At 43.9% G+C, this 22291-nt stretch overlaps 1 protein-coding gene across 2 annotated transcripts in view; it reads right to left on the bottom strand.

Moving 5' to 3' along the window:
• Positions 1-70: 70 nt before the first annotated feature.
• NEK6 (NIMA related kinase 6) overlaps positions 71-22291 on the bottom strand; it is a 47162-nt gene continuing 24941 nt past the window's right edge. For both annotated transcript variants that reach the window (XM_048325979.1, XM_048325977.1), the window contains exons 4-10: positions 21819-21881; positions 20597-20707; positions 17202-17310; positions 15846-15953; positions 8923-9017; positions 5086-5199; positions 71-2377 (exon numbers count right to left, since the gene is read on the bottom strand). In XM_048325979.1, the coding sequence (XP_048181936.1) occupies positions 2267-2377; positions 5086-5199; positions 8923-9017; positions 15846-15953; positions 17202-17310; positions 20597-20707; positions 21819-21881 (711 nt within the window). In that variant the 3' untranslated portion in view covers positions 71-2266. The remainder of the gene's footprint in view (positions 2378-5085; positions 5200-8922; positions 9018-15845; positions 15954-17201; positions 17311-20596; positions 20708-21818; positions 21882-22291) is intronic.

Raw genomic sequence — 22291 nt, forward strand, 5'->3', positions numbered from 1 at the left:
GCAGAAAAGGAGTTGCTTTGTTACCTCAGTCCAGGAACAAAACACCAGGAATAAAACTACTCTGCAGAAGTCTAATTTGATAGGTTTTAATTTAATAGAATGTAAGAAAACAGTGAGCATTGGTGGTTCTGAATTGCTGACCTTGCCCTCCAACAGACACTGGTGTCCTGCTACCTCAGTGCAGGGTATCATCAGGGTCATCAGGGGATGTTGATGTTATTGCTTCCCTGTTTGCTGTAGATACAGACAGGATACAGGGCAGATCCAGCATCATTTCAAGTCTGATGGTCTTGTAACTCACCTCCACTTGGACCTTTAACACTGGACTTTTTTGTTTTTTAAACAAAGGTGTTTATTTTGGAAATATTTTTTTTATTTATTTAAAAATGCACAATTGCAAAAAAATTACTTTTTGAAATACATTTCTGTATAAGCACTAAGAAATTTTATGTAGCAAGAAAGTGACCAGACTTCTCCAGATACTCATTTTTGAGCTGAGCTTCCCTGGAAGCCATGGCTCCAAGGAAAGCTGCAGTAGAACCAGAGGGGGTTCAGGCTGAACTCTGGGAAGTGCTAAAGAAGCTGGTATAAATAACCAAGCTGGTTGGCATGGGAATGGTGGGAGCCATTTGGTGCCTCCACAATGTTCTCCTGCTGATTTGAATTTCCCACATCTCTCCTGTGAGCAGCAGCCTCAACTTTCTGCTGAGAAGCCTCAGTAAAATGGCACCTTGCATTAATGATACCAACCATATTCACAGCAATTAATGGCTTTTCTTGGTATCCCATAAAATTATTCCCAAATTTGAGAGGAAGTAGTTGGAAGATGGCACTGCAGTTTTCCTTAAAGTAGAGAAAAGTAGGTTAAAAAAATCCACTAAAAGCATATATATGTATGTAACCCTCTAACCCTAATCTTAGTTCAAAAAAATTTAAGGATTGTAAGCTTTCCTTAAGAAAAAAAAACAGGCACAGGCTGCATTTGAACTGTCACACACAAATCTATACATTGGCACGAGCCCCTGTCACATGTGGAAGCGGCACTGGAGCAGCACAGGCTGAGGGATTTCCTCTGGAGCACCGAGTGCAGCCCTGCTCCTCCCGACAGGCACATGGAATGGAGACACTGGAACGTGAATCCACGGCTGTTCCTAAAGCAGTGAGTATTTCCATTGACAGTAATGAAACAAATCATTGATTCAATGAATGAATTTAGCTGGTTGACAATTTTCATGCAGTTAAAGACGATGACTCCTTCAGATCAGGCTGAGATTTTATAAACATTCACATTCTGTAGTGAGCTTTCACAGTTTGAGAGAAGGGGCTGATCCTATGCAGAATTTCATACACAAAGCATTTCATTTATTTTTAAAAAATTTTCCAAGTGTTTAAAACACTGCTGAAGTTCCACTGGTAGTACCCAACGTACTATGGAACATGTAAAAGTCTCTGCACCAAAACTGAGTTGGCTTTGATAAACACTGGTTTTAAACAAGAACCTGGAGGTGAAGAAGAACCATTCCAAAAGGGAAAAATGAGGGTAAGGAGCAATTCTCTGCAGGAGCAAGGCTGGTTGGGGTTTGCTTGGCTTGTTTGTCTTCTTTTCCCCAGGCTCATGTTTAACTCATCTCTGACAGAGAAATGCATCAGCAAAATACTCTTTCAATTAAAAAAAAAAAAAAAGAAATCATGAAACAAAAGTGTTTCCCACCCCCCAACCTGTCCCAGTTCCTAAGTCTGAAGAGGAGGAAATTAATAAAAACATAAATGACTACTTTAAAATATACCAAGTAAAAACTGAATTTCCTATTAACCATTTGCAGAAGAGGCAAAGTAGCAGTTATACAAATTACACAAAATCTATGGTAATTCTTACATTAGTATAAAGTGATTTCACTGAAGGAATTATTTCAATATTTCACATTACAGTTAAGAGAGAAGGTCTGGCAAAGGCCGAGCCCTCAGTAATAGCGGCTATCCTAGATTACACACGACAGTTTTAAGAAAGGACCCTTAAATGATCTACATCCATAACATTATTGGCCTCAAAAATAAAAAATAAAAAGAATCACTTGCAATACCTCACAGAATCTTCACGTTAAAGCACGACCACCTGTAAGAGTCCTTATCAAATAACCTGCAAATGATGGAGCCTCTGCTGTGAGTGCTCAACCTCCCACCTGTGTGACCTGGCACCAGTCGCTTTCAGCTGAGAAAAAGAATTCAAGTAAGACTGAGCTGTGCTGGCTCTGCGCGGCCGCGGCGCTCATGTGCTCGAGGTCCACACGTGCATTTGTTTGGCTATTTGGTGCACGTAACTGATGTCAGGCCTTTGATCTGGGTCGGGGTATATGCACATGCTCACCAGCTCCCGCAGCTGCAAGACAGCAAAACAGGCAAATGTCAGTGAATCCACTGCTGTCTTCCTGGAAGAGGCTGCAGGAATGTCTGCCCAAGGGCTGGAGGCCGCACCAGGAGAGGGGAACTTCTTTTATACACATGTTGCTGGGCAGATTGCAGGCATGTGTCTGTCTCATGTCTGTGTGTCCCACCTCCAAAAGAGCCAGGAATAACCTTTTCCACCAAATTGTCACTAAAGATTTAAATTTCCTCCACCCCAGAATATTTTACATTGTGCAGGAGGACCGTGTGAAGGGAAGGGAAGGGAAGGGAAGGGAAGGGAAGGGAAGGGAAGGGAAGGGAAGGGAAGGGAAGGGAAGGGAAGGGAAGGGAAGGGAAGGGAAGGGAAGGGAAGGGAAGGGAAGGGAAGGGACTGAGGTGGGAGGAGAGGAAGGACCTGCCAGTGAAAGGGAACTGAGGAAAGGAGGACACTCAGCAGAGCTCTCAGGAACAGCAGCTGTGCTGCCCTTCCCACACCAACCCCGGCACTAAACCTGCTCAAGCCTTTCAGTGTAACAAGTCTGACTGGCACTTATGTATCTTAAGCTGCTGGACACAACTAGGAGATCTTGGTGTTTCCTAAAAGCCTTTATGAGGAGGAGAAACTGGTCATTGATTATGTTTAATAAATAAAATGCAGAAGAGCTGGAGTCTCCCCACCTCCCAGCCCTCTTTATTGTGCACATGAAAGATTGTAGCTTTTAATTATACAGACACTGAAAGCTGCTCGTACCCCTGAGGCACCAGGAGAAACAGCCTTAAGCCTCTGATCTTCTCACATCCTCCCAGTAGCCACAGTGCCAATTATTTTAACAGTAATTAAAAGCATGGCCATAGAGCTATCAAGCACATGACTTCAGCTGCATTAACAAACATACCCGAAGTTTCCAGTCCTTGCTCCCAACCCAGACCTGCTGCCTGGCCCTGCCCCATTCTCTGGTGACTCTGAGCAGCTCAGGGCAGGGACATTGCTGCCTTCATGACCCTGAGACCCCAAAGAGCGAGCATGTATCTCAGCCCTGACCACAAAACTCCCGCAACCAACTGAAAATGCTTCTACTCTGCCCAGGGCCTGTGCTATCAGTACCATTTGTCCAAACAGTAACTGTGCTCCCCTGTGACAGCCCAGGCAGTTCTGTCCTCACAGGCATTCACCAGCACCTACAGGAACCAGTGGGCTGAGCCTGGATCAGCACCACCAGCCAGCATCTCCAGTTACCAGCAAATTTGTTCCCAATATAGAACACCAATCCTGGCTGGATCTCAACTCCTCCTGCTTCCAGCAGCATGCAGTTGCTCACAGGACGGCCTGGACTGGCGAGGCACAAAAGGCCACAGAGAAGAGGAACATCCCTGAAAGAACTAAAGCAGGGGCTCTGCCGCAAACACTGCCTTGTTCCTCTTTCTTGTTCCAAGGAAGTACCACACTGGATGCTGTTTGTGGTGGCGTCCTGTTCCAATTCCCTGTTTGTGCTGTTCCAGTGAGCACCAGCAGCAGCTGAGGAGCTGCAGCCACAGGCACAGCCTCCACCAGCATCCAGTTAATAGTGCATGAACCATCTGGAGTTCTGTGGGACCCGGCGCCTTTGAGCTCTAAACCATCCTTCTCACCCCGACTGTATCACTGCACTACATGCACTCTTTAGCACTGCCAGAGGGAAGCAAACAGACAGTAATTGTAAAGACAGGAAACACATCTGTCAACTTACACTAATTCCTGCTGCCAACAGGCATATCCTGAAATGCAAGCTGCAGCAGCACGGCAAAGGGACACGCAGAGCCGGGCGCTGCTACGGAGCTTGGGGCAAAAAAATTTTAAAATTCACTTTTACAGACTAGTTCTCAAAGCATTGTTTTGCACGAGTTACTTGGTAAGGAAAAACAAAGCAAAAAGTAAAGTGTGGCGCAGGGTCCCTCCCAGGGCAGAGGCCAGAGTGGCTGTGCTCAGTATTTCCCGGCATCCTGCCTCCTCCTCAGGATGCTGAGGTAGAGTGAAACAAAAGAAAAACCCCACGGGATATAGTGAACATTTAAAATTCCATTAGCCATTTCCCTTCAAATAGAAGGCAAATGTAAGGAATGAGGAGGTTAAGGAAAACCAGCTGCTTTGTCGAGGTGAGGCAGAAAAAAGTCAAGCTCATCTCAAGAGGCCCTGAGGAAACCCAACGCACGTGTCTGCAGCTGGGGGAGCAGGAACTGGGACAGTGGGGTTTATGCACTGGTTCAGATGCTGCTCCCCATTCCTCATGTTCAGACACACAAACCCGGACTCAAAAAGCCCCCATGCAGCTGCTGTAGAGGTGCTTATTGCATTAAACTAAATGGCTTTTCTTCTCTTTTTCTTAAAATGAATCCTTCCCCGCTTTGTCACACACTGAAGACTTCATAAACAAACATATCAGTGCTCTTTTATGAAATGTTTTATGGGAAAGGAAGCAAGGAGAGGGCTTTCCCATGGCTCACTGCTGGTTTCTGCCAGCCTCACAGATCTTCAGTTTCACAATATTCCCCATATTAAGAAATCTTTTTTGTTTTGATTTAGGTTGTCAATATTCAGACACCACAAAAGTAATTTCCCCTGTTCTTCCCTGGATGTGGGGGGTTCTCACTTGGGTTCCCTTTCTCTGTGCCAGCAGGAACTTCACTGCACCTCCCCATTCCCCTGCAACCACACTCCCAATTTACCTTTTCAGAATAATGTTCAGCTGGAAGAGGTGGATAGTCACATTGCTCTATTTTTTGGCAAAGAGAAAACAGGTTCATTTTATCTCCATAGAAGGGACTTTGCAGAGCTGCCATCTGGAGAGAAAAAAACAAAACGCTTCAGAAACACAAAGGATTTGAGAGCCCTCGGCGCTGCCAGTTTGCAAGAGCCAATTTTGTTCTCTGCCAGTGAGCAGAGCAAGGGATGCTGCTGCTCCCAGCCTGCCCCAGCCCAGGCTGCTCCGAGATCCCAACAGCTCTGCAGCCCCTGTACAGCTGGTGCCAGGCTCTGCCAGGCTTCCAAAGAAAAAAACCCCAAGAAATAGGATGCTCAGACCACCAACCCACCAGTAAGAACTCAAACTGGCTCTAAGACAACTCTGAAACCCTCTCAGATACAATCATCTCTCTCAATCATTGGATATTTAGCTGCTTAGAATATGAAGGACCTTGTAAGCATGAGCAATGCACATCATCTTTTAAAAAACCCAAAACAACCTCAAAACAAACCTATCTCCTGCTGGAAATCTGCTATTTAGAACAGAGTAACCTAGGCAGATTTGAGAATGAAACTACTGAAAATGTTCCTCATCAATGTGGTCTTTTTCCCCTTTCAGTTTCATCCCGAGGCCAGCTGAAGTTGATGCTTCTCACTATGCTTTAAGGTGGTTATTTGATGATTAATGGTCTGTTGCTCGTTACCTGTGCAGTGAAAGTGTCTGGAGAACTCTGGCTCATTCTGACACACAGTGAGCTCCCAGCAGAATTGAAGAGAGCCAATACCAAATCTTCCAATCTATTACCCCACAGTGAGGAACCAAGATTGATGGATTATTAGTGATTTGGTGTCAGAGAAGCTGTTTTGATGAGGGCAGGGGTTTAAATGCTGGGTTTGGGTTGGATTCCCAGAGGCACTGCAGGAAGGGGCTGCAGCCAGGGGGTCTCACCAAAACCTCACCACCACTAACACACATCCAAGCGCTGAGCATGCAGGACACACCAAGATAAACCACTCTTTGTTTAAAACATACACGTATCTTTTAAAGAACTTGAAGTTACTATGTTTCTTCCTCACTCCTCACCACTACTATTAGTAGTGACACTAAGTTACTCCTCACAAACCCGCAGACCTGAGGGGTGACAAGTCTTCTGACAGGATCCTAAAGAGCCCAGCACAGGACAAGAGCGTTTGGAAGGTTTTGAAAGTAAAAGGGGAAGTGCTACTGTTACTTCATTACTGTCATGACAGTAGCAGGCATATCAGTGGGAGAAAAATTACAGAGTCCCATTAGAGACTCTACTCCCCAGTTAGGATTGATAGCAAACTGCTCTCAATCAGTTAAAACAAACTGGAGAGCCCAGCACGGACTGTTCCAGGGAGAGCACTAATGGGGGCATTAGAGAAAGCACAGAAAGCAAGCAAGGGTTAAACAGAGCCTCCAAGATCTTGATACACACATCAATAATGCCAGTGAGGGTGAGAGGGATTTTCCAATTCCCATTAACTTTTCACTCCAGGTTAAGTGCTCATGTGCAAAAGGGGAGGAATGAAAAGGAAATACTGTGGGGTTTGGGATAGTAAATGCAGGGAATTAAAGTGGAAGAAAGAGCACCCAGTTGTGACTACAGCAGTCAGGGCTGCAGGGCCGTGACCACAGGCACTCCAAGTATCTCACTAACTACAGTTTGTGATGCTGCGTTGGGGTTTGCTCCTGACATTTTGATTAGAGCAATTACCCCAGGCCAGCCAGATCTCCATGGAAAACGCCCACCACGCAGCATGACTGGTTCAACATCCAGAGATGGGAATCCCTGTTAGTGTTTAAATTGATCGTCTTGCCAGAACTGCTGAAGTCATTGCTTGTAGCTACATTCTGGGAATTAACAACTTATTTTTATCCCCTCCAAGTTATCTTGCTGACAGATATCTACAGGAAGTGAGGGATGAAGACAGTTACTACTATATTGATAAGATTTAATAAAAATCACTGTATGATTATCAATGTCAGAGTTAAGTGGTGCTATGTGGCATCATGTCCCAAAGCCCTCAATGTTCCCTAAGTGGATTCCAGTGGACACACGTGTCTCTGAAGGCAATTTGTACATTAAATCTCTCTGCAGCTTATCTACACAATCTATCCAGAGAAATATCAGAAGTGACTCATACCCAAACAAGCATCCCTTCCTTACTTCTAAGCAAAATGGAAAAACACTCTCCTTACAAGACATTAGAGCAGATAAAACAGTTCCTTCAAAGACACACAGATCTGATGCTTAATTTTCTGAATTCTACAAAGTTTAAGAAGTCAAGTAGCTGTTTAACTACTGAACATAGAATTGGTACCTGTCCAGTCCTCCCTGGAATCTGCAGTATCTCACAGCTCCTGTTCCCTAAGTTAAGGCTTACCTACGTAGGAAGGAAATTTCAAAATGCTTCATATGCCAAATCTTTCAGATGTTACTGTAGTACTGCTACTCCTACCAGAGAATTATGTTTAGTGTGCAATTAATTCAGCTTCTTGAAATACAAGGAGTACCAAGACTCCTGTGCCATAAGGGGACCATATTGCCTGCAACAAAAACATATCTTAGCACAACGCTAAATATTTCTCTCTGCATAAATCTGGAATCCCATCTCTGGGAGCTCAGCCTGGAGTGACTCAGAGCACCCCAGCACTGCAGCAGCACCCAGGGAGTGGAGTCTGACTGGGGCCACTCCGGCTGCTCCCAACAGACCTGGCCAGGCCAACACCCCAGGGTAGGGCCACAGGCCTCGACTCAGAGCCTTACAGATGTTATGGGAAAATTTACTTTTATCCTGTCGTGTCCTACAAAGTTCGTTTAATCAACCAGCTGAAGTCCATGCTCAGCTATAGTAGTTTTCACATCTGATGTGCTCACAAAATTAATTACATTTCTGTTTATTCTCTAATTCCATGTGATTACCAGAAGTTGTATTGAGAAGCAAAATGTCACCAGTTCCCATAATCTGTTAACCACAGAGGATGTGAGCAATATTCTTGACTAAATATCCCAGAGATTTTTAATTCTCTGGGCTGGGATAAAAGCTTTCTAAATGTTGGCATGCACTGTCACTTAAACTGGAAGAAGCATCCATCTAAAAAAAGATTTAGATTAGATTACAAAGGAGTACAAGACTGTTCGATACCCTATGATCCCTGCTAGAAATGAAATCACAAAACCAAAAGCAGTTACAAAATCATAGCACTTATTTTCAGAACACACGTAATAATTGCTTTTAAGAACCAGTTGCACACTGGGCAGTTCATCCAAATGTGCCTGCTCTGGGTCTGTGCCTCGAGCTGTAAGACAATGTACAATTAGAAAAACTTCCAGCCATAATCTAGTAGTTAGAGACACCAACTTCACATTACATAAAACCTCTGCTTTTCTTTATTGGAAGTTCCCAAAATTAAAATACCACAATTGGTCAGAATTCCGTCTAAGAAACCAGTAACCTGCACTCAAATGAATTTGCTATTTTCAAAACAAATGCAGTCAGGAAAAACTCTGACTATGCTGCCCTAACAGAGCTCTGCTCCCAGCAGGAAGGAGGAATGCAGTGAGCTGGCTTTCCATGGCTTCATCCTCCACATCTGCTGTGACCTAAATTAACTTTGTGCAAGTGCTGAATGGCACAACCCCTTCATTCATGCTCAGAAAGTGCACAACAAACACAAGTCAGCTTTTTCCAAGGATTCTCAAAAAGTTGACTACAGGCAGCCTGACCTACTCAATTCCTGTCCTGAACTGTGTGGTTATGGAAAATGCAGGGTAAAAAAGTGAGAAGATACTTGCCTCATACAATAAACAGCCCAAAGACCAGATATCAGACTTAAAGTTATAGCCGTTCTCATGTATTCGCTCTGGGGACATATAGTAGGGAGTTCCCACTGCAAAAACAAACAAACCAGGGGTTACTGTCTTGCAAGTGACCGTGCAGCCTGTGTCATACAGAGAGAAACTTCATTAAAGGCTCAGGTGTAGCACAAAGACCTGATCAGACCCAAATTTATCATCACATACAGAACAGAGAATGGTGAACATTGTTGAAGATATCTTCTGCATTTCTGACATTTGAGAAATGCTTTGTTTCCCTTCCAGGCTCCCAAGAACCTTCAGAGTGTCTTGGATGGACAGAGCCATTGGAAGGGATCATCCCCTTGGTTCACCAGACTGCACTGGGTGTCATGACTGTGACACCAGAGCAGGACTCGGGGGCCAGCACATCACTGAGTGCTCACCTGACAGGGCACAAAGTGTCACAGAGTGACATGGGGGACCTCTGACAGGTCACCAGGCCCTGCAGGGGACACACTAAGCCCAGCACCAGCCAGGAATGCAAAGCCTGTCTGAAAAAAACAAGATAATCATTCCAAACTTTAAAACCCTGCTCTGACTTGAAGTTATGTCAGAAGCTGGGGGATTTCCATGCACTTCCACAAGTCTGTATTTTATCAAAAGAAATTTACTCAGTATTTTGGACAGAAGTTACAGGAAATTATTAATAAATTCCTTACCTCAAAAAGGTTCTTTTTTAAATCCTAAATAAGTTTCAGTTGTGGTACTGAAAGTACAAGACATCCTGGCCGTCTCAACTACATCAAATAATCCTCAGATACATCATTTATTAAAACATCCAAGGACTGTATATGCTCTTTTCTCCTGCTTCCCCTGCTTGTCCATCCCCTGTCAATTTTTTTTTCCTTTTGGCACTCACTGTATCCTTCTCCTAATTAAAGACCTTTCTTCACAAGATGGCAAATGTTTAATTTGCCTGTAAAATTCAGTTTACAATTTCTCCATTTGAAATGCTGCCTGAAGACAGCTGCATGACTAATAAGCAGCTGAAGGATGGTGCTGGAAGTGGAAGAACAGGCACCACCTTCTCCAGTGTGCCTATGGAGGGATCTGCACACTGTGGGAAACAAATGAGTTCTGGGGCACAAAGCAACAGCCTTGAGAGGCAAAACCCAGGCCCTGGCACCTGCACAGGTGACCCAGCACAGAGAAGGTAATTTATTTGGACCCCCAAGATGGTTCAGTGATCAGCTGCCCTGTGTGATGAACTTAGCTCATGCTTTCAGGTCATTCCTTTAGAAATTACTTCCCTTTCAATGTGAAGAGTACCCTAATGAGAAGTTACATTTTTGCAAATGTAATATACAAATATACAACTGACAACATAGGAAAAGTAACACATGGAGATGACTTTGTTTCCATGCTCAGGAGGAGCAGGTCAGACTGGCACAGTCCCAGACCTGGCTGGGTTTCATTGCCTGTGAAAGGGGGAAACCAGAGTCCTACTAGTAGTTAGTAATTTTTACTAGACTACCCAGAGTAACTTCCCAGGACACCAGGAGCAGAAAGCACTCATTCAGAGGCTTTCTGTGGCTCTATCCCATGTGCATGCAACATCCACACGATGGACAGTACAGCTCTCCAAGTAATTCCCACACATCTGCCAGGTTTCTGTACAAGAACTGACTTGGCTGGGATAGCACTGATTCATTCTCCTGCTTAAAAATAAGCAGCTGCAGAAGAAACGGTGATTCATTCCAGGAAGTTGTGGAAGACACTTCTGGAAGTCCCCACAGGGCAGCAGTGTAAGACCCCTCCCTACCTGCAACTCTTCCTCACTGCTGCTCTGCCAGCTGTGCCAGGAGCTCCAGGAGCCTTGGAGCACAGGGCTGGCAGGAGGAGCACCAGCACCAGCCCCACTTCTGCTCCCTCTGGTCCCTGAGCTCAGCGGTGCCGGTGCCAGGGCCCCGGAGCCGCGGCTGTTCTGGCACTCAGTTATTCCAGGTCACTGCGTGGGCACCTCAGAGCAAATCACAACGTGTGGGCTCCAGGGGCAGGCCCTGCTGCCGTGGGAGCAGCTCTGCTGGGCGGCCCCACTGTCGGTTCAGATCATGCCTCCCCCGGCCGCTGTGCCAGCGGTGACAGGGCTGTGACAGGGGTTGTGGCACGGCTCAGTGCGTCACCGGCCCTGGATCGGGGCCACGGGGCTGCTCCATCCCATTAATGGCTCTGGGAGCACTCCATGCCTGAGCTCATTTTGTGGGTCCACCTTGCACATTTACCTATCATTACTGTAGTCTTGTCAGCAAATGTACAAACAAGCAGGTCTCGGCGTTTCAAAACTGATGCATTAATTTTTAAATGACTGTCATGATAAAAGACTGACAAGGCCAATTCTCTTTATGGCCTGTCCAACATTACGTGGGAATCTCTTGTAATGAGCATCTTCTAGAAAACTGCACAAGGCTTCCAGTCCAATCAGTCGGGGCTCGCCATTGCATCCCATTAGTCAATTTGACAAGAACAGTCTAATCGGAGACTATTAATCAGAAACTTTCCTCAGCATCTGCCCTGCTGAAAATACAAAATACTGCTCAGATTCAACGTTACTCACCAGGTGGTAGAGCAATACATTTGAAGTTATAAAGGTCACAAAACCATAGGGAAGATTATGGTTGAGGAAGGAGCTTCCTGCTCTACTCCTGGAAGTTGGAACCCTTCACTTGAACATCAGCCACTTCAGTGATGCCAGAGCATTCCTGCTCTCCCAGCACTGCCCGTGGGCAGCTACAACAACCCTGGCATAGCTGCAACATCCAAGGTAGGGAAATCCTAATTATTCCCAGTTAAGATTAGGAAGAGAGGCAAAGGTGGCAAAGTTATTCCAGAAATGAAATTCAAATTCCATTCCTCTCACATATGCAAACATGGCTCAGCCATGAGCGAAGCTTCCTGTGAAACTCATCCCTAGCTGCTCCTGTGCAAAACCACGAGAAATCTGATTTATACTTTTAGGAGGCTCTCTCAGTCTCATTCACTGCGTTTGATGCAACCCAGACAAGCCTTGCACAGCAGAGGCTCTCCCACACTTTTACACAGACTGCATTAGACTGACAGCGCAGAATATTTCCAGATATTTTTATAGGCTGTGTACATTGAGGCTTTTTGAATGCCTCCATGAAAAACAAAAAACTGCCCAGTTTTTCAAATAGTAATAAAGTTTTCCCAGAACTATTAGCTTAGCTTTAACATGAACAACAGTAGTGCATGTTCCATGAACACACACAGAGCTGAGAAAAATTCCTGAGCATCCTTTAGTGCTACCTGGTGATGCAAAGACAGCAGGGAAGCAATTCTGCTGGAAAATGAGAGTCTGGATTTCTCACCTGGTTCACCCTCTCCATCCACACTTGTAGGTTACCAAGAAAAATGTACAGCACTATTTAAAAGGAGTTGAGGTCTCAAGTATCCCTTTCTAAACTTTTGCATTCTTTCGGGTGTATTTCCAACAAGGCAGCTCAGGTCTTTTCCCAGGAGAATTTGGGAACTAGCTGAGGTTAAACTGTGGTCAAACACACTCAAATAGACTTTAAATTCCTTCAAATCTCAGTGTGAGGTGCCCCCCCCCAAATTTTCATGATAGAAACAAAACCAAAAAAGCAGATGAAATCTATTTACTCTTAAAAAACCCCAATATTTTGTGCATAATATTGCAGCTGTTGTTACATGGCCTGCTGCCCTAAGCTCTCTATTTTTTCTTCATTATTATTATTGAATCACACAACCCTACCAAACTCAAGTTTAGTTCAGTAGTTGGGTTGGGTTTTTTGGTTGGCTGGTTGGGTTTTTCACATGTAAATAGTACAATCTACCTGCAGCAATTCTGCATCTCTCTTTTCTTCCACAAATACTATACTAGAGGCAAACCAAAAGGCCAGAACTCCAAACACACACAATATTGGCTGGTGATGTTTTCAGTGGATTTCTTGTGTCCATTTTTTCTTACCAAGTCCTGATTACCAGCTCCTCCAAGCCCGGGGATTTTGTTTCAGATAGCAAACTGGCTTGGCAAGCAAAAGAAAGGAAAAAAGGCAGACAAATGGTCCATTTATTGAAGAGCTCTTCAGTTCCTTGCTGTTCACCCTCACATCCAAGCAGGAACCAGAAGGAACGTGTAACCCCGTGTACTCCAATCCAGGGCTATTGGCACGTTCTAAACTGGGAAGATTTTGACTTATGTGAATCTCCCGAAAGGAAAATCTGCTCCAAGTATATTCTTGTCCAAGAATAAATAATAAATCATCTGCTCCAAAACAAGACTGTTCTGTGTAAAATTGGTTTCTTTTGGGGTTTGGTTGGTTGTTTTTCTTATTCCTCTTGTTTCCTCAAAATGTAAAGCCAGTCAGAAGCTCTAGATAATGCCAAGTTTATTTGGCTAAAAACAGACATTATACCAGTTGTCAAAAAAGTTATCCATTGTAATATTAATGGAAATTCTCTGTATTTATTAGAGCTCCTATTAAAACAAGATCTACCAGCTTAATGTTAAGTTTGCCAAAGTCCGAAATTAGGGAAGGATGGTGAACCACCATGTTGTAACAAGTAGTAAAAGTCACCTTAGCTATGCCCAGTACCTTTAAAACATGAATTTGCTGGTAAGGCTCGTATAGGAGGAGCTCTTCCCTATGGAAAAGTATCTCCTGTCTTCTCTCCAGGGAGAAGAGGCAGTGGCAGTTGAGGGGGTGCCCTCTAAACTCCCGCAGCCCCAGCTGGTTCCTGCTGCCTCTCCCAGCACCACGGGAGGCTGGAGGTGTCCATGCTGCCCCTCTGGCAGGTGTGCCTGTGGAGGTTTTCCAGGGGCCAGGGCTTTCCCTGCCCCAAGGTCTCCCGCTGCCCCGGCGCCGCTCCCAGCTCCCGCCGGCGCTCAAAGCACGGTGCTCGCCGGCATCTCACGAGCTGTGTACAGGCAAATCTTTCATTTTTCTTTCATTACCCCGGCATGTACTGTCACTTAATTTTTATGTATGCAATCCTTCCTGACAAATATGATCTGCTGCCTGGTAATTCATCTGACGTTCATTCTGTTCCTTGCTCTAATTACGGCTCCGTTCCCACCGCCGCGGCGGGCGCTGCCGAGCCCCTGCTACACCTGTCAGCCGGGTCGGGACTGCCTGATGCCCTTTCATGCCAGTCTGCTACTAGCAAATACAACCAAAGGGAGAAATGAGATGAATATATTTGCATAAGCCGCACATTCAATTCATGGGTCAGCAGCCAGAGAAATGATGGTTCAGGGCGGTTGCCGGGGCAACGCAGCACCACGAAGTGCCCGCGCTCGGCGTCGCAGCCCAGCCCGCACGGGTGCCCTGCTCTGGTGTGGGGTGTTCGTCCCTCACAGCTCCTTCAACAAATGTCTTAATTAAACCAAACCCAAGATCAGTCGATTTCCTGCTGCTACAAAACCTCTGTCTCTGGCAAATTATCAAAAACATAGAAAGAAGCTTCACATCTGCATATTTTTTGATTGTTAAAATACTCTTTTTCACTTGGACCCAAGAACCGCTGGAAATGGTGATGTGTCCATCCCTCCCACAACACCTCCAGTCTCACTCACTGCTGCTCCCTCAGTGTCCTGCACCTCTCACCTGTTTGCAGGACACCGGTGATGTGAGGAAGGGCAGGGTTTGTGCACCGGCCGCTGAGCTCTTCCTACTCCAGCTTTCTCAATTAAGAGAGAGCAGCCCTGGTAAAGGTCACAAGCTTGGCTTACATGTGCAGCCAGCTTCCAAGCCCCAATTTATTCTTATTAATATAATAAGTGCAGCAGTCAAACTGGATAAGATCATATAATTAGACGTGATCATATTTTGGCCTGTTCAGATGATGTGATTGTAACTTCCTGTGAAGAGGATTTATTTTCATCTATTAAGTACGGTGGAGATATATCCTAGGACAGCTCTTGATACAAAGGGAAATCTATTTTATGAAAGTAAACTATAGAAATGCCTCCTATTTTTTAAGCACACTCAAAACAAGGCAGGTATTTTCCTTCCTTGTGCACTGAGAAAGCCGGTGCTGTTGGCCAGTATTAGCAATGAAATTTGTTCACATCTAAGAAAGGATTCAGCAAGACACACTCAGTGGAGGGAATTGCACGAACACGAATAGTGAAACAAATATTGTGTGTTCCAAGGTCAACTGAGAGACATTAGTGTAAAAGAGCCTAAATACTGCACCAAAAGCCAAAGTTCCTTCACTGCTGTAATACAGAAGCACCTTTGGGACTCAAAAAATTCAGACCCATTAATAAAAATGGAAAATCAGCCACCTCTCAAGAGGTCACAGACACAATTATGAAATACTTTATACTGTAAGACTTAAAGAATGAACTGCATAACTGTGCAATTTTTTACTGCACTGGAATTAATGTTAACAGTAAAAATGAGGAAGACAACCTTGAGATATGTGGAAGATATGAAGAGAAGATGGATGCTTAAAGCATAAGCCACATTTCAAGTGAAGTCCCTTTTTGGAACAGATGAGCCATGAGGGCTCACCCACCTCGAGCAGTCACAGCCCCAGTCAGGGCAGAGCCCTGATAAGCAGCTGCTGTGAAAGGTATTGGGGGTAACATTGAATTCCAGCAAGCACAGTGCAGGCAAACGTGGAAAAGCTGCGTTTCTTACATTTACTGTAAAACACACACCAGGCCAGGCCTTCCAGAAAAAAAATAACAAATGGATTTTAAAACAGAAGACACTTACTAATGCCTTCAAAGAGCATTTAAAACACCCACGGCTGGAAATGCAGTCCCCATCCCCTGACTCCCACTCGTGTCACCGTGGGAGGACGGACACCCTGCGTTTGAACATCAGAGCTGACCGTGCACGCCAGGCCCTGCTTAACGAGTACCAGCTTACCTAAGGAATGTGCTGCGGTGGTTTTAGAACTAAAAAACCGGCCTAATCCAAGATCTCCCAGCTTCACCACCCCTGTGGCTGTTATAAACACGTTGGCTGGTTTTATGTCTGCAAGAAGAAAAAGGTAAAAGGTCAAAGCCACAAAAGGTTATTTGGTTCTAATGCTGCAATAGAAGCATCGCCTGGAGCGCTCGCGGCACAAAGAGGCTCGAGCAGAACCGTGCTTCTTTGGAGCTTTGATAGGCTCAATCTTCCAAGGCTTCGAGCTCTGCACAGACACAAAAATCAGAGTGTACTTCCCAGCACACAAGAAATACCAATGAGGGAAAATGTAGGAAACAGCTCAACAGAACAGAGGCAACCTCTTTAACTGCTGGAAATCAAAGAAATGAGCCCAGTTCTCCTTGGGAATGATCACTTTCCACAGGAAACTGCACTGCCCACCACCATCCCCTCATGCAAAGGGTAATTACTGTTCCACATATACATAAATTCCAGGCTCTACACAGCCTAGTTGGTTCATGGAGGGTAGAAATCACTACAAGCCCAGTTTCCCAAGCAGTCATATCAGGACTGAGTTAGAGGCTCTTTCCTCATGTTAGAGCAGTCTCAACCTGAGAGGCTCCACATTTCAGTCACCAATCACAGACCTAATTCAGGTACAATTGATACACTGCATCAGGGGATGCATAATGGAGCAAAAATGACATCACACTGCTGAAAAATATAGTGAAGAATTCCCTCCTTCAAAGGAGCAAGGAAATAACAAGCAGCTGAGATGGGTGTTGGTGTCTTTGGGGAAATTTGCATTTCCTGAGTCCAGTCCTTCCCAAAGCACTTCACTGACGCTGAAAGCAAGAGTGTAATTTTTGGATAGAGCTCAAATTTATAAGATGTTCTGAGACAAGAGACTGAAAAATAATTAATGAAAATAGAGAACAGGTTATGAGAGTGTGGGACATATTTGTATTAATTTTTCAGAAAAGCCTGCAAGACAGGAAAACTCTTCTCAACTCTCTAAGGTCACAGCTAATATAACGAAGACTATTTCTTGGAGTTCACTGTATCCAGGAGTCTCAGCATTTTATTTCTGACACTTTTCTAATGGCAAGTTTGACACTTCTACTTAATATCAGTGTCTGGAATACAAAGCAGCTCATCTTCCTAATACCACACTCACTTTGGCCTGAATGCTTTAACAATGAGGCAGAGACAGAAGGAGAAATCCATCTTGCAGGCTCCAGCCTCTCTAAACATGCATTGGCTGAACATCAGCATAATTGTTTTTGAATGTAGGCGCTTACTAATTGGAACATTATATTATTATTCAGTGAAAAGAGACTGAATTAATGTTACCTCTGTGCATCACCCTGCGGGAGTGCATGTGTTCCACTGCACTGCATAACTGCACAAAATATTTCCACACCGTCCTTTCTGGGATTAACCGTTTCTGCTTTTTAAAATACTGTGGGAGGAAATAAATAAAAGATCAGTGAAAAAGCAACATATTTGACTCGTTCCTGGAATTGTGTTAGTCAGCTGCAGGTTGCTCATGTCTTCCAGATCTGCAGCTGTATCACTTTTCTTCTGATTAGCTTTTAACTCCTCCTCTCTGTGTGGAAACTTCGTTGCAGTTCACTAATTAACAACTATTATGAAAAATATGCTTAAATAGGTTTGACATTTTTGAATGGACACAATTATGATTAGCATTAATCTCCTTAATTACCTTGCAAAACATATTTAATGCCTCAAAACAACAAATGTCTCAAATATTTTGCCTTAAGAAACAAAAGACCATTAAAAACCCCCTTGTAAACATTCATTATTGCATCGTCCACTAACAAGGATAAGGAAATCTGCTTCCCTTTTTTAAAAGACGGCCAGAACATCAATAAAGTATCCATGTTTCTTCTGTGATCAGGTAGAATAATATATTCTATTTCATGCATAATGGGAACACTAAATGAACTGCACCCTGTAGTGAGACTGAGACACTCCTGATCAGCTGGGTGTGTTTAGGCAGCGCCAAGCGCAGCCGGGTCCAGGTTCCAGGGACCTCTGAATGCCCCAAAGCTCTCAGAATAATGGGAAGCATAAAGCACCACCACAGAGTGCAGCATGGCCCTGGCTCTCTGCAATACTGGAGTCTTCTTCAACCCACTACAGGAATAAAGAACCAGCTGCACACTTCAGTGAAGGCCAAACATTACAGACCTTCAGCTGCTCTCCTTCCTTTTCAGGAGGGCACACCAGCCGTGTCTGGCACCCCACCCAGGCATCCCAAAACTGCAGGGCTCGGATTGTTGGTCCCTGGCTTCTCACTGAGCCAGCTCCACAGCCAGAGCATTAACAAGATACACTTATAACACTTCCAGAGGTTTCCCATTGCTCCTCTTGCCCTGCCACACAGGCTGTCACTGGGAGCGCCGCACACCCTCCTGCCTCACCACAGCTGCACTTCCTCTGCTGCACACCCGTGAGAATTCCCAGCTGCAGCAGGAATAAAGGAAGGGAATGGCTTGCTGCCCCTTTCTGCATCTCATGCTTTCCCCTCTCATCAGTGACATCTGATGTCCGTTGCCACATTCTCTATTTTATGTGAAATGCTGTTACCAGTTCGTGTTTGACTCAAGCAATGGCAAATTTTCTTTTGCAGATCATCTGTGAAGGGGCACGACTGTGCAATTCCCCAGGCAGCAAATCTGACAGATTGCAACAGTCTCAACCCAAAACTCGGGAGAGAGCACAGAGGAATTACAGAGGGTGAGGGGAAAAGTGTTATATACACAATAAAATTATTTAATTCTTGTTAAAATACTTAAGAGTAGATATGCAAGACCACAAGTGATAATTTTCTAAATGTCATGTCCAATAAGGTTCGCCTGACATTTACAAGGAAGTCCCAACTCTCCAGTGGGTTTTCCTGCAGCTCTACATTTCTCATAAATAATGCAGGCACCGGGGCGTGACAGAGACAGGCCCTGGGTTTATCACCCTCACACCTTCTGAGGGTTGTCACCACTGTTCCACTGAAAATCCACACAGGAGCTTCAGCTCCCGGGGAGGGGAGAGAGTGACACAGAGGGGCTGGTGAGGAAACTCCCCTGCTGCAGTGGAGCTGCATTTAGGAGGAAGCTTTTGTTCCCTCTTGGGTTTAGGGCTTGGTTTTGTTTTTTTTTTAACCTCTGTTAAAAAAAACCCCAAAAACTGAATTTCCAGATTTGCACCAATCAAAAAACTTCATTTATAAGACTTTGAAAAAAACAAATGCATTTTCTTCATGCCTGAAATACAGAGGGAACACAGAGCTGGTGCACTGGAAGCCAGCACAGTCCAGCGCTGGGCAAGGCACCAATCTAAGAATCTACCAGTTATGTTTTGGAAAATGCAACTCTTATTATAATGACATAGAAAGTAATTTTAAAACATTAAATAGCCAACCCCGATAAGCAAATGAACATATTTGTCAGTATTTTAAACTGAAAACTACAGAAGACCAAAAAATATAAATATTTCATATAATGAAATCTTACAATTTTGTAGGTAAAACTTTTGTAAGCTAAGATTGTAAACTCAAGCAGAGCCCTTGCACAGTCCAGGATGTCTCACACACCCCTAACCCCTGCTCTCACAGTCCTTGGGTTTTTTCCATCTTCAACCACAACCACAAAAAGCCTGAGATGAGCTGCAAGTTTCCCAGGAAATGGTGGGAAAAGAGCAAAATCCAGCAGAAGCCCCAAGGAAACAGGGAGGACAAAGGCAGAGCTGCTGCATGGGCAGAAGGAGCAGCTGAGCCCCCCAGCTCCCCGAGGCTGCAGCTCCTGGGCTGGGGCAGATCCCCCTTCCCTCCTCGAGTGAGGCTGGACCTGGGGATCTGGGGCTCTCCCCAGGAGTGACTCTGCCAACTGCCTGCTCCCAGCACTCGCCCAGGGCCTCTCCTGTGAGACGAAGCAGATTCTCCTGGATCCTGTAAATTTAGCCATTGACTATGGACTGAATGGGTAACTTGTTTGACAGCCTTTGGCCTAGTGCCTCATAGCTCTGCTGGCAAAGAAAACAAATCTGTTAATAAGATATTTTAACTGTGACAACAAGGAGGAAGAGAACTTTCCAAACATTCATTTATGATAATTACAGAAAAATGATGGCAAAAACCAGGTAAAACATGGAGAGAAGGTTGAGAGTGCTAACAAACATGATATAACACATCTGTTCTCACAAGGGATGTATGCCTAAAGATTAACATGTCAAAGAAAATATAAAAGCAGGTGGTAACAGCTTAACTAAAGCTGGTTTGCAGCAATACAAGTATTCCTAAGAGCAACATAAAAGAAGAACAAGTACTTGAAACATTTTCTCAAACCCAAATCCCCATTGCAAAGAAAGTCAATACACTTCCTTGAATGTCTTCAGAGTGGCAGACAGGCAATGTGAATAGTGAATCCAACAGTAATTAAATGTCCCCATCAATCACAGACTGAGTAAATCAACTTTGCAAATAACACACGTGTCCCACCAGATCACAGACACTTGCTCCCCTCTGCAGCAGTGACCAGAAGCTCAGGGTATGGCCTGGGATATTCAAAATGCCACCAGACACTTTGATTCAGATCTGAAGGCAACCTGGGGGTGTGCAAAACTGCAAGAGGAGATAAAAAGTGCTTCTAACCCATCTGTGCTCACCCCACTGCTTTGGGTCTGCCTAATCCTAGTAGTCTGCAGCACTTCCAGGATGGACACATCCTTACCTTAATCATCTGGGAGAGATCCCCAGCATCAGCCAGCTCCAGCACAATGTTGAGTTCGTTGTCTTCAATAAAAGAATCCAAATACTTAATTATATTGGGGTGGTTCAGCTGCTGCAGAGGGAGGGAATGCAAGAGGAACAGTTACAACGTGGTCATGACAACTCCCAGACACAACACCTGCACCTCCTGTGACCCACGTGCAAAACGTTCACAGTCGGTGCACCCACAGCCTGGGCCCAGCTGCTACAGACAAAATCCTGTGAGAAACAGCATTTCTCACAGGCACAGCACCCTGGAAATGTCCTTAGCAAAGAGCAACTCCACCCAAACAGAGTGAAACAACCTCTTCTATCGGAAACTTGCAAAACATTTAAAAGCAATTTCCTGAAGGATGCCTTGTTAAGCAATAACTGATTTTTTCCCCCCATTAAAAAGAAACAAAGCCCCAACTGTTGGTTACAGTACTCAAGGTCTCTTTGCCCCTTAAAAGAACAACAAAACTAAATTACAACTTTGATGGAGGAAAGTAACACACAAATTGCACGACACTTTATTATCTGATTATTTATGCTGGCTTCCTCACTAATTCCTTTCTTTCATTTCAGTATAGCTCATTCTTATATTCACTACTGATGCTTGAATTTTTTTTTTACTAGAACCCAAAAGTACCACAGATCCTCTTTCTGAATGTAAACTTTGGCATTATTTTTCTCCATGACTATTGAGCAACTGGCTCATGTTTATCCTTCCCTGCAGCCTACAGAGTCAGGCTACAACTGCATGAATTTGAACAGAAATCCCTAAAATCACAGGCACAGAAGTAATTATTTAATACTTTTAGAATGAAATTTGACTAGTTAAACTAAATTTTTAGCCTTCTGCAATCTGTTGCACTTACTAAAAATAGATATTTAAAGTGCAACACATCTATGTTTTTAATCAACAATTTAAAATAAACTACCAAGGCATTAAAAATCACTAGTTGCTTTAATCACTTAAACACACTCTGGTTTCACAGCCTTTATCTAAATGATCATTTTTCATGTGTGATATTTATACACACACATACGTAACATGTACAGGCAAAACTGCTTTCCCCTTTACAGTGTAAGCTTTATTTGCCAACCCGAAAACAATTTTTTTCACAAAATAAAACCAATCAAAAAAAAAAAAAGAAAAGAAAAAGAAAAAGAAAGAAAAAAGTCATCATAAAAATTCTTACCTTCAAGAGGTCAATTTCTTTAATGCAGTCTTGCCTTGCCTTAGCATCCATCATTTCAAAAATCTTCAAAGACAAAAACATGGGAGATAAAAATGAAGCAACAAAAAAAAGTACTTTATACTTTAACAAGCAGTTGGTGTTTCCTTCCCCAATTTGTACATGCTCTACTGTAATGAGTATTCACACAATCCTCAGATCAAAGAAAGATCAATGTTTTCTTTATTTTGAAACCACTACAGGGATAATGTTGGGGTAAAACTAATTTTAAAACCGATAGGCAATATTCTAAGCAGCACAAAAAATAAAGATACAAGTTTGTGAATTTGCTGCTGTGATTTTCATTGATTTAGTTATTATTAATTTCATATAGTAAATAAAAGACAGAATGTTCACTTTTCTCTTTTAAATAGATATAGCTTCCACTGATTTCTCTGTAATAATTAACAATAACATTAAGCATTAATATTCATTCC

Source organism: Corvus hawaiiensis, chromosome 21, assembly GCF_020740725.1.
Source record: "Corvus hawaiiensis isolate bCorHaw1 chromosome 21, bCorHaw1.pri.cur, whole genome shotgun sequence".
Classification (NCBI taxonomy): domain Eukaryota; kingdom Metazoa; phylum Chordata; class Aves; order Passeriformes; family Corvidae; genus Corvus; species Corvus hawaiiensis.